We start from the raw sequence: 16,535 nt of genomic DNA, 5'->3' as shown, positions 1-16,535 counted from the left end.
GCCTTGTATACAGGATAATATATGGATAAAAGCCTTGTATACAGGATAATATGTGGATAAAGACCTTGTATACAGGATAATATGTGGATAAAGACCTTGTATACAGGATAATATATGGATAAAAGCCTTGTATACAGGATAATATATGGATAAAAGCCTTGTATACAGGATAATATATGGATAAAAGCCTTGTATACAGGATAATATATGGATAAAAGCCTTGTATACAGGATAATATGTGGATAAAAGCCTTGTATACAGGATAATATGTGGATAAAAGCCTTGTATACAGGATAATATGTGGATAAAGACCTTGTATACAGGATAATATGTGGATAAAAGCCTTGTATACAGGATAATATATGGATAAAAGCCTTGTATACAGGATAATATATGGATAAAAGCCTTGTATCTATATATATAAAACACAGTTTGTGTGTGTGTGTGTAATGTTACCGATAGACTCCTAAACGGAGAGGCTTACGTGCTTGATATTTGACATAGACATGGCCATTGAGCCTGGGACGAACATGGCCGAACTCAAAATATTTGACGATCCATATTTTTTATTCATATTTACCTCAGCGCATTTCAGCGAAGTACCCGCTAATCTCAGCCGGTTCCAGGGCAGCTCGCTGATTCGCTCAGAGCGATCACGTGATGTTCCATTCCCGCCGCCAGACTGATTCGCTCAGAGCGATCACGTGATGTTCCATCCCGTCACACGTCACACGTTTTTTCACCTTTTATGCGATCGTGTTTTGTATCGATTTTGTGCGATATGAATTAAATGTCTTTGAAACAGCTGTGAAACGTCTTTCTACAACCCTTCCGTAACCGATTGGAGCAGTTTATTGCCGCACAAAACGAGATCCGCGAAGCGAGTTGGTCGAGTCGCCCTGACCAAGATGGCGATACGGCGGCTTCACTTTTCACTGAGTATGAGCGTTCTATATATTTTCAATTCAGTGCGCCCGTGATTTGTGGCATAGATATGATCATTGGGCCTTCACGGTGTAATTTGTGCGAGGCTTTTGTCCGAGTGAGCTTGAGTCGAGAGGGCGAATGTACGGGTTGGGAATGTACGGGTCTCCCTTCCCCCGCCCGGCAACGCCGGTACTGGAGGACGTCACAGGATCGGTGAGTCTCCAAAATCCGCTTCCTGCTGTTGCGAATATGCAGGACTATGTCCGATTGTTGTGCTGCTCTCCGACAGTGAGAACTGCAACGTCATTGTTGACTGGCCATCCCCTTCCCTCCCCCTTCCCCCTCCCCCCTCCGTCCCCCCTTCCCTTCCCCCTCCACCCTACCCCTCCCCTTCTCCCCTCCCCCTCCATTTTCCCCCTCCCCCTCCCCCTCCCTTTTCCCCCTCTCCCTCCATTTCCCCCTCCCCCCTCCCCTCTCCCTTCCCTCCCCCTCCCTTTTCCCCCTCCCCTCCCCCACCCTTCTCCCCTCCCCCCCTCTTCTCCCCTCCCCCCCCCTGTTCCCCTCCCCCCCCTCCCCCCTCCCCTCCATTTCCCCACCCAGCAATGCCGGGTACTTCTGCCGGGTCCCGCCCTCCACCACCCCTCCCCCCTTCCCCTCCCCCACCCCTCCCCCCTTCCCCTCCCACCCCTCCCCCCCCTCCCCCTCCCCCTCCCAAATCTCACCCTCCCATCCCTCACCCTCCCCATCCCCACCGCATCGGAGAGTTTGTCCAAGTGGATGAAAGTGAATAAACCAGTGTGTACTGTTTGTACAAACTCCTATATGAACTTTGGAGAGTTTGTCCAAGTCGATGAAAGTGAATAAACAAGTGTGTAATGTTTGTACAAACTCCTATATGAACCTTGGAGAGTTTGTCAAAGTGGATGAAAGTGAATAAACAAGTGTGTAATGTTTGTACAAACTCCTCTATGAACTTTGGAGAGTTTGTCCAAGTCGATGAAAGTGAATAAACAAGTGTGTAATGTTTGTACAAACTCCTCAATGAACTTTGGAGTGTTTGTCCAAGTGGATGAAAGTGAATAAACAAGTGTGTAATGTTTGTACAAAATCCTCTATGAACTTTGGAGAGTTTGACAAAGTGGATGAAAGTGAATAAACAAGTGGGTAATGTTTGTACAAACTCCTCTATGAACCTTGGAGAGTTTGTCCAAGTGGATGAAAGTGAATACACCAGTGTGTAATGTTTGTACAAACTCCTCTATGAACCTTGGAGAGTTTGACAAAGTGGATGAAAGTGAATAAACAAGTGGGTAAAGTTTGTACAAACTCCTCTATGAACCTTGGAGAGTTTGACAAAGTGGATGAAAGTGAATAAACAAGTGGGTAATGTTTGTACAAAATCCTCTATGAACTTTGGAGAGTTTGACAAAGTGGATGAAAGTGAATAAACAAGTGGGTAAAGTTTGTACAAACTCCTCTATGAACCTTGGAGAGTTTGTCCAAGTGGATGAAAGTGAATACACCAGTGTGTAATGTTTGTACAAACTCCTCTATGAACCTTGGAGAGTTTGTCCAAGTGGATGAAAGTGAATACACCAGTGTGTAATGTTTGTACAAAATCTTCTATGAACTTTGGAGAGTTTGACAAAGTCGATGAAAGTGAATAAACAAGTGGGTAATGTTTGTACAAATTCCTCCATGGACTTTGGAGAGTTTGTCCAAGTCGATGAAAGTGAATAAACAAGTGGGTAATGTTTGTACAAAATCCTCTATGAACCTTGGAGAGTTTGTCCAGGTGGATGAAAGTGAATACACCAGTGTGTAATGTTTGTACAAAATCTTCTATGAACTTTGGAGAGTTTGACAAAGTGGATGAAAGTGAATAAACAAGTGGGTAATGTTTGTACAAACTCCTCCATGGACTTTGGAGAGTTTGTCCAAGTCGATGAAAGTGAATAAACAAGTGGGTAATGTTTGTACAAAATCCTCTATGAACCTTGGAGAGTTTGTCCAGGTGGATGAAAGTGAATAAACCAGTGTGTAATGTTTGTAGAAAATCCTCTATGAACCTTGGAGAGTTTGTCCAGGTGGATGAAAGTGAATAAACAAGTGTGTAATGTTTGTACAAAATCCTCTATGAACTTTGGAGAGTTTGTCCAAGTGGATGAAAGTGAATACACCAGTGTGTAATGTTTGTACAAACTCCTCTATGAACCTTGGAGAGTTTGTCCAAGTGGATGAAAGTGAATACACCAGTGTGTAATGTTTGTACAAACTCCTCTATGAACCTTGGAGAGTTTGTACAGGTGGATGAAAGTGAATATACCAGTGTGTAATGTTTGTACAAAATCCTCTATGAACTTTGGAGAGTTTGACAAAGTGGATGAAAGTGAATAAACAAGTGGGTAATGTTTGTACAAACTCCTCTATGAACCTTGGAGAGTTTGTCCAAGTGGATGAAAGTGAATACACCAGTGTGTAATGTTTGTACAAACTCCTCTATGAACCTTGGAGAGTTTGACAAAGTGGATGAAAGTGAATAAACAAGTGGGTAAAGTTTGTACAAACTCCTCTATGAACCTTGGAGAGTTTGTCCAAGTGGATGAAAGTGAATACACCAGTGTGTAATGTTTGTACAAACTCCTCTATGAACCTTGGAGAGTTTGTCCAAGTGGATGAAAGTGAATACACCAGTGTGTAATGTTTGTACAAACTCCTCTATGAACCTTGGAGAGTTTGACAAAGTGGATGAAAGTGAATAAACAAGTGTGTAATGTTTGTACAAACTCCTCTATGAACTTTGGAGAGTTTGACAAAGTGGATGAAAGTGAATAAACAAGTGGGTAATGTTTGTACAAACTCCTCTATGAACTTTGGAGAGTTTGACAAAGTGGATGAAAGTGAAGAAACAAGTGGGTAATGTTTGTACAAAATCCTCTATGAACTTTGGAGAGTTTGACAAAGTGGATGAAAGTGAATAAACAAGTGGGTAATGTTTGTACAAAATCCTCTATGAACTTTGGAGAGTTTGACAAAGTGGATGAAAGTGAATAAACAAGTGTGTAATGTTTGTACAAACTCCTCTATGAACCTTGGAGAGTTTGTCCAAGTGGATGAAAGTGAATAAACAAGTGGGTAATGTTTGTACAAAATCCTCTATGAACTTTGGAGAGTTTGACAAAGTGGATGAAAGTGAATAAACCAGTGTGTAATGTTTGTACAAAATCCTCTATGAACTTTGGAGAGTTTGACAAAGTGGATGAAAGTGAATAAACAAGTGGGTAATGTTTGTACAAAATCCTCTATGAACTTTGGAGAGTTTGACAAAGTAGATGAATGTGAATAAACAAGTGTGTAATGTTTGTACAAAATCCTCTATGAACTTTGGAGAGTTTGACAAAGTGGATGAAAGTGAATAAACCAGTGTGTAATGTTTGTACAAAATCCTCTATGAACTTTGGAGAGTTTGACAAAGTGGATGAAAGTGAATATACCAGTGTGTAATGTTTGTACAAACTCCTCTATGAACCTTGGAGAGTTTGACAAAGTGGATGAAAGTGAATAAACCAGTGTGTAATGTTTGTACAAAATCCTCTATGAACTTTGGAGAGTTTGACAAAGTGGATGAAAGTGAATAAACAAGTGGGTAAAGTTTGTACAAACTCCTCTATGAACCTTGGAGAGTTTGACAAAGTGGATGAAAGTGAATAAACAAGTGGGTAATGTTTGTACAAAATCCTCTATGAACTTTGGAGAGTTTGACAAAGTGGATGAAAGTGAATAAACCAGTGTGTAATGTTTGTACAAAATCCTCTATGAACTTTGGAGAGTTTGACAAAGTGGATGAAAGTGAATAAACAAGTGGGTAATGTTTGTACAAAATCCTCTATGAACCTTGGAGAGTTTGACAAAGTGGATGAAAGTGAATAAACCAGTGGGTAAAGTTTGTACAAACTCCTCTATGAACTTTGGAGAGTTTGACAAAGTGGATGAAAGTGAATAAACAAGTGGGTAATGTTTGTACAAACTCCTCTATGAACTTTGGAGAGTTTGACAAAGTGGATGAAAGTGAATAAACCAGTGTGTAATGTTTGTACAAAATCCTCTATGAACTTTGGAGAGTTTGACAAAGTGGATGAAAGTGAATAAACAAGTGTGTAATGTTTGTACAAACTCCTCTATGAAATTTGGAGAGTTTGACAAAGTGGATGAAAGTGAATAAACAAGTGGGTAATGTTTGTACAAAATCCTCTATGAACTTTGGAGAGTTTGACAAAGTGGATGAAAGTGAATAAACCAGTGTGTAATGTTTGTACAAAATCCTCTATGAACTTTGGAGAGTTTGACAAAGTGGATGAAAGTGAATAAACCAGTGTGTAATGTTTGTACAAAATCCTCTATGAACTTTGGAGAGTTTGACAAAGTGGATGAAAGTGAATAAACCAGTGTGTAATGTTTGTACAAAATCCTCTATGAACTTTGGAGAGTTTGACAAAGTGGATGAAAGTGAATAAACCAGTGTGTAATGTTTGTACAAACTCCTCTATGAACTTTGGAGAGTTTGACAAAGTGGATGAAAGTGAATAAACAAGTGGGTAATGTTTGTACAAAATCCTCTATGAACTTTGGAGAGTTTGACAAAGTGGATGAAAGTGAATAAACAAGTGTGTAATGTTTGTACAAACTCCTCTATGAAATTTGGAGAGTTTGACAAAGTGGATGAAAGTGAATAAACAAGTGGGTAATGTTTGTACAAAATCCTCTATGAACTTTGGAGAGTTTGACAAAGTGGATGAAAGTGAATAAACAAGTGGGTAATGTTTGTACAAACTCCTCTATGAAATTTGGAGAGTTTGACAAAGTGGATGAATGTGAATAAACAAGTGGGTAATGTTTGTACAAACTCCTCTATGAAATTTGGAGAGTTTGACAAAGTGGATGAAAGTGAATAAACAAGTGGGTAATGTTTGTACAAACTCCTCTATGAACCTTGGAGAGTTTGACAAAGTGGATGAAAGTGAATAAACAAGTGTGTAATGTTTGTACAAAATCCTCTATGAACTTTGGAGAGTTTGACAAAGTGGATGAAAGTGAATAAACAAGTGGGTAATGTTTGTACAAACTCCTCTATGAACCTTGGAGAGTTTGACAAAGTGGATGAATGTGAATAAACAAGTGGGTAAAGTTTGTACAAACTCCTCTATGAACTTTGGAGAGTTTGACAAAGTGGATGAAAGTGAATAAACAAGTGGGTAATGTTTGTACAAAATCCTCTATGAACCTTGGAGAGTTTGACAAAGTGGATGAAAGTGAATAAACAAGTGGGTAATGTTTGTACAAACTCCTCTATGAACCTTGGAGAGTTTGTCCAAGTGGATGAAAGTGAATAAACAAGTGGGTAATGTTTGTACAAAATCCTCTATGAACTTTGGAGAGTTTGACAAAGTGGATGAAAGTGAATAAACAAGTGGGTAATGTTTGTACAAAATCCTCTATGAACCTTGGAGAGTTTGACAAAGTGGATGAATGTGAATAAACAAGTGTGTAATGTTTGTACAAAATCTTCTATGAACTTTGGAGAGTTTGACAAAGTGGATGAATGTGAATAAACAAGTGGGTAATGTTTGTACAAAATCCTCTATGAACTTTGGAGAGTTTGACAAAGTGGATGAAAGTGAATAAACCAGTGGGTAAAGTTTGTACAAACTCCTCTATGAACCTTGGAGAGTTTGACAAAGTGGATGAAAGTGAATAAACAAGTGGGTAATGTTTGTACAAAATCTTCTATGAACTTTGGAGAGTTTGACAAAGTGGATGAAAGTGAATAAACAAGTGGGTAATGTTTGTACAAAATCCTCTATGAACTTTGGAGAGTTTGACAAAGTGGATGAAAGTGAATAAACCAGTGGGTAAAGTTTGTACAAAATCCTCTATGAACCTTGGAGAGTTTGACAAAGTGGATGAAAGTGAATAAACCAGTGGGTAAAGTTTGTACAAACTCCTCTATGAACTTTGGAGAGTTTGACAAAGTGGATGAAAGTGAATAAACAAGTGGGTAATGTTTGTACAAAATCCTCTATGAACTTTGGAGAGTTTGACAAAGTGGATGAATGTGAATAAACCAGTGGGTAAAGTTTGTACAAAATCCTCTATGAACCTTGGAGAGTTTGACAAAGTGGATGAAAGTGAATAAACCAGTGGGTAAAGTTTGTACAAACTCCTCTATGAACTTTGGAGAGTTTGACAAAGTGGATGAAAGTGAATAAACAAGTGTGTAATGTTTGTACAAAATCCTCTATGAACTTTGGAGAGTTTGACAAAGTGGATGAAAGTGAATAAACAAGTGTGTAATGTTTGTACAAACTCCTCTATGAACTTTGGAGAGTTTGACAAAGTGGATGAAAGTGAATAAACAAGTGTGTAATGTTTGTACAAACTCCTCTATGAACTTTGGAGAGTTTGACAAAGTGGATGAAAGTGAATAAACAAGTGTGTAATGTTTGTACAAAATCCTCTATGAACTTTGGAGAGTTTGACAAAGTGGATGAAAGTGAATAAACAAGTGTGTAATGTTTGTACAAAATCCTCTATGAACTTTGGAGAGTTTGACAAAGTGGATGAAAGTGAATAAACAAGTGTGTAATGTTTGTACAAAATCCTCTATGAACTTTGGAGAGTTTGACAAAGTGGATGAAAGTGAATAAACAAGTGGGTAATGTTTGTACAAACTCCTCTATGAACTTTGGAGAGTTTGACAAAGTGGATGAAAGTGAATAAACCAGTGGGTAATGTTTGTACAAACTCCTCTATGAACTTTGGAGAGTTTGACAAAGTGGATGAAAGTGAATAAACAAGTGGGTAATGTTTGTACAAACTCCTCTATGAACTTTGGAGAGTTTGACAAAGTGGATGAAAGTGAATAAACAAGTGTGTAATGTTTGTACAAAATCCTCTATGAACTTTGGAGAGTTTGACAAAGTGGATGAAAGTGAATAAACCAGTGGGTAATGTTTGTACAAAATCCTCTATGAAGTTTGGAGAGTTTGACAAAGTGGATGAAAGTGAATAAACCAGTGGGTAATGTTTGTACAAAATCCTCTATGAACTTTGGAGAGTTTGACAAAGTGGATGAAAGTGAATAAACAAGTGTGTAATGTTTGTACAAAATCCTCTATGAACCTTGGAGAGTTTGACAAAGTGGATGAAAGTGAATAAACCAGTGGGTAATGTTTGTACAAAATCCTCTATGAACTTTGGAGAGTTTGACAAAGTGGATGAAAGTGAATAAACAAGTGGGTAATGTTTGTACAAAATCCTCTATGAACTTTGGAGAGTTTGACAAAGTGGATGAAAGTGAATAAACAAGTGGGTAATGTTTGTACAAAATCCTCTATGAACTTTGGAGAGTTTGACAAAGTGGATGAAAGTGAATAAACAAGTGTGTAATGTTTGTACAAACTCCTCTATGAACCTTGGAGAGTTTGTCCAAGTGGATGAAAGTGAATAAACAAGTGGGTAATGTTTGTACAAATTCCTCTATGAACTTTGGAGAGTTTGACAAAGTGGATGAAAGTGAATAAACAAGTGGGTAATGTTTGTACAAAATCCTCTATGAACTTTGGAGAGTTTGACAAAGTGGATGAAAGTGAATAAACCAGTGGGTAAAGTTTGTACAAACTCCTCTATGAACTTTGGAGAGTTTGACAAAGTGGATGAAAGTGAATAAACAAGTGGGTAATGTTTGTACAAAATCCTCTATGAACTTTGGAGAGTTTGACAAAGTGGATGAATGTGAATAAACAAGTGTGTAATGTTTGTACAAAATCCTCTATGAACCTTGGAGAGTTTGACAAAGTGGATGAATGTGAATAAACAAGTGGGTAATGTTTGTACAAAATCCTCTATGAACTTTGGAGAGTTTGACAAAGTGGATGAAAGTGAATAAACCAGTGGGTAAAGTTTGTACAAACTCCTCTATGAACTTTGGAGAGTTTGACAAAGTGGATGAAAGTGAATAAACAAGTGGGTAATGTTTGTACAAAATCCTCTATGAACTTTGGAGAGTTTGACAAAGTGGATGAAAGTGAATAAACCAGTGGGTAAAGTTTGTACAAACTCCTCTATGAACTTTGGAGAGTTTGACAAAGTGGATGAAAGTGAATAAACAAGTGGGTAATGTTTGTACAAAATCCTCTATGAACTTTGGAGAGTTTGACAAAGTGGATGAATGTGAATAAACAAGTGGGTAATGTTTGTACAAAATCCTCTATGAACTTTGGAGAGTTTGACAAAGTGGATGAAAGTGAATAAACAAGTGGGTAAAGTTTGTACAAACTCCTCTATGAACTTTGGAGAGTTTGACAAAGTGGATGAAAGTGAATAAACAAGTGGGTAATGTTTGTACAAAATCCTCTATGAACTTTGGAGAGTTTGACAAAGTGGATGAATGTGAATAAACAAGTGTGTAATGTTTGTACAAAATCCTCTATGAACCTTGGAGAGTTTGACAAAGTGGATGAAAGTGAATAAACAAGTGGGTAATGTTTGTACAAAATCCTCTATGAACCTTGGAGAGTTTGACAAAGTGGATGAAAGTGAATAAACCAGTGGGTAATGTTTGTACAAACTCCTCTATGAACCTTGGAGAGTTTGACAAAGTGGATGAAAGTGAATAAACAAGTGTGTAATGTTTGTACAAACTCCTCTATGAACTTTGGAGAGTTTGACAAAGTGGATGAATGTGAATAAACAAGTGTGTAATGTTTGTACAAAATCCTCTATGAACTTTGGAGAGTTTGACAAAGTGGATGAAAGTGAATAAACAAGTGTGTAATGTTTGTACAAACTCCTATATGAACTTTGGAGAGTTTGACAAAGTGGATGAAAGTGAATAAACCAGTGTGTAATGTTTGTACAAAATCCTCTATGAACCTTGGAGAGTTTGACAAAGTGGATGAATGTGAATAAACAAGTGTGTAATGTTTGTACAAAATCCTCTATGAACTTTGGAGAGTTTGACAAAGTGGATGAAAGTGAATAAACAAGTGTGTAATGTTTGTACAAACTCCTCTATGAACCTTGGAGAGTTTGACAAAGTGGATGAATGTGAATAAACAAGTGTGTAATGTTTGTACAAAATCCTCTATGAACTTTGGAGAGTTTGACAAAGTGGATGAAAGTGAATAAACCAGTGTGTAATGTTTGTACAAAATCCTCTATGAACTTTGGAGAGTTTGACAAAGTGGATGAAAGTGAATAAACAAGTGGGTAATGTTTGTACAAAATCCTCTATGAACCTTGGAGAGTTTGACAAAGTGGATGAAAGTGAATATACCAGTGTGTAATGTTTGTACAAACTCCTCTATGAACTTTGGAGGGTTTGTCCAAGTGGATGAAAGTGAATATACCAGTGGGTAAAGTTTGTACAAAATCCTCTATGAACTTTGGAGAGTTTGACAAAGTGGATGAAAGTGAATATACCAGTGTGTAATGTTTGTACAAACTCCTCTATGAACCTTGGAGAGTTTGACAAAGTGGATGAAAGTGAATAAACAAGTGGGTAAAGTTTGTACAAAATCCTCTATGAACTTTGGAGAGTTTGACAAAGTGGATGAAAGTGAATATACCAGTGTGTAATGTTTGTACAAACTCCTCTATGAACTTTGGAGAGTTTGACAAAGTGGATAAAAGTGAATAAACAAGTGGGTAATGTTTGTACAAACTCCTCTATGAACCTTGGAGAGTTTGACAAAGTGGATGAATGTGAATAAACAAGTGTGTAATGTTTGTACAAAATCCTCTATGAACTTTGGAGAGTTTGACAAAGTGGATGAAAGTGAATAAACAAGTGGGTAATGTTTGTACAAAATCCTCTATGAACCTTGGAGAGTTTGTCCAAGTGGATGAAAGTGAATAAACAAGTGGGTAATGTTTGTACAAAATCCTCTATGAACTTTGGAGAGTTTGACAAAGTGGATGAAAGTGAATAAACAAGTGTGTAATGTTTGTACAAAATCCTCTATGAACCTTGGAGAGTTTGACAAAGTGGATGAATGTAAATAAACCAGTGTGTAATGTTTGTACAAACTCCTCTATGAACTTTGGAGAGTTTGACAAAGTGGATGAAAGTTAATAAACAAGTGGGTAATGTTTGTACAAACTCCTCTATGAACCTTGGAGAGTTTGTCCAAGTGGATGAAAGTGAATACACCAGTGTGTAATGTTTGTACAAAATCCTCTATGAACTTTGGAGAGTTTGACAAAGTGGATGAAAGTGAATAAACAAGTGTGTAATGTTTGTACAAACTCCTCTATGAACTTTGGAGAGTTTGACAAAGTGGATGAATGTGAATACACCAGTGTGTAATGTTTGTACAAACACCTCTATGAACCTTGGAGAGTTTGTCCAAGTGGATGAATGTGAATAAACAAGTGGGTAATGTTTGTACAAACTCCTCTATGAACCTTGGAGTGTTTGTCCAAGTGGATGAAAGTGAATAAACCAGTGTGTAAAGTTTGTACAAACTCCTCTATGAACTTTGGAGGGTTTGTCCAAGTGGATGAAAGTGAATAAACCACTGTGTAAAGTTTGTACACACTCCTATATGAACTTTGGAGGGTTTGTCCAAGTGGATGAAAGTGAATACACCAGTGTGTAATGTTTGTACAAACTCCTCTATGAACCTTGGAGAGTTTGTCCAAGTGGATGAATGTGAATAAACAAGTGGGTAATGTTTGTACAAACTCCTCTATGAACCTTGGAGTGTTTGTCCAACTGGATGAAAGTGAATAAACCAGTGTGTAAAGTTTGTACACACTCCTATATGAACTTTGGAGGGTTTTTCCAAGTGGATGAAAGTGAATAAACCAGTGTGTAAAGTTTGTACAAACTCCTATATGAACTTTGGAGGGTGGAGGACATTATCAGCGCATCCTATAAATCCATGAGACCATCTTGAGATTGCACATGAAAGGTTTTGCTTTGATCATTCATCCTACTGTGAACATAAAAACTTGATTTTGTGAAATCTCCCATTACAAACCAAACATTATCGGCTGTTAATAAAATAATGTTATTACCTGTATGTATGATCATGCACTTCCAGAAGTTGGATAACAAAAGGATAAATTAATCCCTGTGGGTAGTACTTATAATGAACTTTGTTCATCAATCTAATCCTTTATTACACACCATCAGACTGGGATGGAGATGTTGTAAATTATTCTATCTCATCACAAACGAGTTGTCCACATCCTTGGCATGCAATGCACTTTGTCTGTTGTCTTTTGCTATCGTCTGTTTCACATTCCTTGTGTTAAGCAACTGCATTAACAGAGAAGCCTTAAGAGGTAGTTGGAGTAAGGAGTTGTTTACTGAAGCAATCAATACGAGGTGTTTCTTTTTAGAATTGTCATGAAACAAATGTTAACTTGTTGACATACTTTTTTGCAGTGCGAGGCCTGTTATCGTTCCCACCGTTTACATTCTTTCTATTGAAGACATAGACATGGAGAAAAACACGTGCAAGAATGGCAAGGATATCTGGTGAGAAACATTTGGAATTCTGAAATTTAAAAATTTGAGCATTTTCACCAAACTTGGAAAAGGAATTGTGCTTTGTTGACTCTATGATGTTATTTGTGCTATTTTGACTCCATGACGTCATTTTTCCAGTATGAAAGTGCAAGCTTGCTTGTCCTACAAAGCGAAACCGGATTCCTACAACGCTGCTGTCAGTACGTAATGGTTATCACTACATGTGAACACTCATTATAAACACTACCTGTACACATGCAAATCATTATAAACACTACCTGTACACGTGCAAATCATTATAAACACTACCTGTACACGTGCAAATCATTATAAACACTACCTGTACACGTGGACACTCATTATAAACACGACCTGTAGGTTTCCAGCTTTTTACACTTGTTGATGTCACTAACATGAGGACAGTTAATCGGTAATCTTGTTCTTTATTCCATGTGTTTGCACAAACATATATTTACAGCATGTCAGCTTTCATCAGAATCATCAGTTTCAGAAGTATACTTTGTCCAATGGCCAACAATAGCTCATATGTTTCTGACAAAGATGTTTGTTCAAACAAATGGAGTGGATGAAATTTGTCCAAGTGGAAATTTGTCCAAATAAACTGGATTTAGAGTTTACACTCTAAATAGTATAATCAATAAATTAAATGAAGTGTTATAAACATTGTCTAAACTAGGGCATGCCCGTACTATATATATATCTAAAATTATATCCCCCCCCTCTATTTACATGAAATGGTTTGGTCCAAAGCGAACGGCTTGCGAGTGGTGACAATCCCCCCCCTCTATTTACATGAAATGGTTTGGTCCAAAGCGAACGGCTTCCGGAGTTTGGTAAAGATAAAAGAAATCGCCATCGCGTGCACAAACGCGCAGGAAAGCGAATGAATCGCAAATTCGTTTTTATTAGTTTTAAAACATAGTTTAACGCCAACATAGTTTGCAAACGTGAAATAAATGAATACGCTCTCAAATGTGCCATCCGAGGCAGAGTGTGTCCGCCACGTTCGGCACACGCGATAGTTCGCTGCTCTCTGATTGGTTGAATCGTTTTTTGGACATAGCTCGGTAAGTAATTGTCCGATTAATATGAAACCTTGAAAAGGCACATCCTCGGGTCCCCAGCAATATACCTGGCAAGTTAAAAGTATATCGGACCCGTGGTTGTCGAGAAACAGCGGTCACAGACAAACAAACGTACAGACAGACAGACAGAGATTACTGGAATTATAGATAGATAGTGTAAACAATAAATTGAACAAAGTGTTACAAACATTGTCTAAACTAGGGCATTGCCCGTACGTGGGTGCCCGTTCCTTGCCAAAAAAAAAAAAAACCGCTACCCGTACGCTCTACCCCGCCCGTACGCCCGTAAACAAAAAAAACAACGCTCTTCGCTTCCGCCCTTCGCTCTGACTGAATTGGGAGAAATAATGCGCATAAGAAATCGAATTACGTACCGTAATGGCGGTCAGCTCGTAACGCGCTCAGCTCCGCTCGTCTCACATCGGCCACGCCTACGCAACAAAGCGTTCTGTGATTGGCTGCCGGAAAGCGTGCTGCCGGACAGTCTTTACTGTCCGGAAGTTCGCAAATCGCAGTTACGATGAATCGTTTTAATTTAATCGCAGTTTGAATTCGTTTTAAAACATAGTTTAACGGCAACATAGTTTTCCAACGTGAAATAAATGAATACGCTGTCAAATGTGCCGTCCGAGGCAGAGTCTGATCGCCACGTTCGGCACACGTGATAGCTCGCTGCTCTCTGATTGGTTGAATCGTTTTTTGGACATAGCTCGGTAAGTAATTGTCCGATTAATATGAAACCTTGAAAAGGCACATCCTCGGGTCCCCAGCAATATACCTGGCAAGTTAAAAGTATATCGGACCCGTGGTTGTCGAGAAACAGCGGTCACAGACACACAGACACACAGACACACAGACACACAGACACACAGACACACAGAGATTACTGGAATTATAGATAGATAGTGCAAACAATAAATTGAACAAAGTGTTATAAACATTGTCTAAATAGTATAAACAGTAAATTGAATAAAGAGTTATAAACATTGTCTAAATAGTGTAAACAATAAATTAAATGAAGTGTTATGAACATTGTCTAAACAGTGTAAACAATAAATTGAGTAAAGTGTTATAAACATTGTCTAAATAATGTAAACAATGAATTGAACAAAGTGTTACAAGCATTGTCTAAATAGTGTAAACAATAAATTGAACAAAGTGTTACAAACATTGTCTAAATAGTGAAAACAATAAATTGAACAAAGTGTTATAAACATTGTCCAAATAGTGTAAACAATAAATGAAATGAAGTGTTATAAACATTGTCTAAATAGTGTAAACAATAAATTGAATGAAGTGTTATAAACGTTGTCTAAATAGTGAAAACAATAAATTGAACAAAGTGTTGCAAACATTGTCTAAATAGTGTAAACAATAAATTGAACCAAGTGTTACAAACATTGTCTAAATAGTATAAACAGTAAATTGAATAAAGTGTTATAAACATTGTCTAAATAGTGTAAATAGTAAATTGAACCAAGTGTTACAAACATTGTCTAAATAGTATAAACAGTAAATTGAATAAAGTGTTATCAACATTGTCTAAACTAGGGCATGCCCGTACGTGGGTGCCCGTTCCTTGCCAAAAAAAAAAAAAAACGCTACCCGTACGCTCTACCCCGCCCGTACGCCCGTAAACAAAAAAAACAACGCTCTTCGCTTCCGCCCTTCGCTCTGGGAGAAATAATGCGCATAAGAAATCGAGAAATTATTATTTTCTCCGGAAGAAATCGAATTACGAACCGTAATGGCGCACGCGCTCGGCTCGGCTCGCAACAACGCGTTCTGTGATTGGCTGCCGGAAGTGAAGTCTTCACTGTCCGGAAGGTCGCAAATCGCAGTTACGATGAATCGCAAATTAGTTTTATTTAGTTTTAAAACATAGTTTAACGGCAACATAGTTTTCCAACGTGAAATAAATGAATACGCTCTCAAATGTGCCGTCCGAGGCAGAGTCTGTTCGCCACGTTCGGCACACGTGATAGCTCGCTGCTCTCTGATTGGTTGAATCGTTTTTTGGACATAGCTCGGTAACTACTTGTCCGATTAATATGAAACCTTGAAAAGGCACATCCTCGGGTCCCCAGCAATATACCTGGCAAGTTTTTTTTATATTTTTTTTTATATTTTTTTTGTATACTGAATCGAGGCTCGTGAAAGAGCTAACATTTACTTCACAAACAAATCAACCAGACAAACAAAATATATAAAAAGCGGGAGCGGAAAACAAGATGGGGAGAGAAGGTGAAGCACACAAACACAACATTTGAGAGCAGGGAGATGTGTGGAAGGGAGAGGGCTTGGGGGGAGGAGGCATGGGAAGGGGGGGGGGGGGTGGAGGGAGAAGTATAAAACACAAGGACACCAATGACTTCCAGGACAGAAGTTGGTATTTCAAAAAAGTGGAATTGGGGTGAAATTAGCGGGGGTAGAAAAGATCAAGGTTTTGGATGGGGGAAGATAAGAGATGGTGGTGAACAGCTGTTTTAAAGACCTGGAGGGTGGAGTGGGATTGAAGAGAGTGAGGGAGTTTGTTCCAGAGGCGGGAGAAAAGAGGAATGAAGGAGTGAAGGTGAGCAGAGAGTCTTGATTTTGGCAGTTTGACCATAAGAGGGTTGCAGGCAGATCTTGTGCGACCTGTAGGAATATTTGCGGGACAGAGCCCAGAGAGAGCTGGGGGGGCAAGGCCAGAGAGGAGTCGGTAGAAGATGGAAAGACCACCAACCTGCCTGCGGTGAGTGAGTGAGAGGCCCTTGGAGTTAGCTTCATCGCGGGAGATTCCAATGATTCTGAATGCTTTGGTTTCAACAGCGTGAAGACGAGCTAGGTGTGAGGCAGGAGCACCAGCCCAGAGGGGAGAGCAGTATTCCATTGAGCTGCGGATGAAAGCCTTGTATGTGGTGAGGAGCTCAGGTGTGCCAAGGAAGGACTTCGCACGACGGAGGATGCCCAGTCGGCGACTGGCT

The 16,535-nt window shown here is 38.5% G+C and overlaps 1 protein-coding gene across 1 annotated transcript in view; it reads left to right on the top strand.

The window, feature by feature from the left end:
* The window catches only part of LOC137430982 (integrin alpha-6), a 446,593-nt gene that overhangs the window by 309,451 nt on the left and 120,607 nt on the right, over nucleotides 1-16,535 (top strand). The window contains exons 10-11 of the mRNA XM_078781278.1: nucleotides 12,380-12,472; nucleotides 12,602-12,663. Of these exons, the coding sequence (XP_078637404.1) occupies nucleotides 12,380-12,472; nucleotides 12,602-12,663 (155 nt within the window). The remainder of the gene's footprint in view (nucleotides 1-12,379; nucleotides 12,473-12,601; nucleotides 12,664-16,535) is intronic.

Source organism: Myxine glutinosa, chromosome 7 (genome assembly GCF_964187855.1).
Source record: "Myxine glutinosa chromosome 7, kmMyxGlut1.1, whole genome shotgun sequence".
Lineage (NCBI taxonomy): Eukaryota > Metazoa > Chordata > Myxini > Myxiniformes > Myxinidae > Myxine > Myxine glutinosa.
The sequence above is the reverse complement of the archived record's forward strand: the minus strand, read 5'-3'. Positions and strand labels throughout refer to the sequence as shown.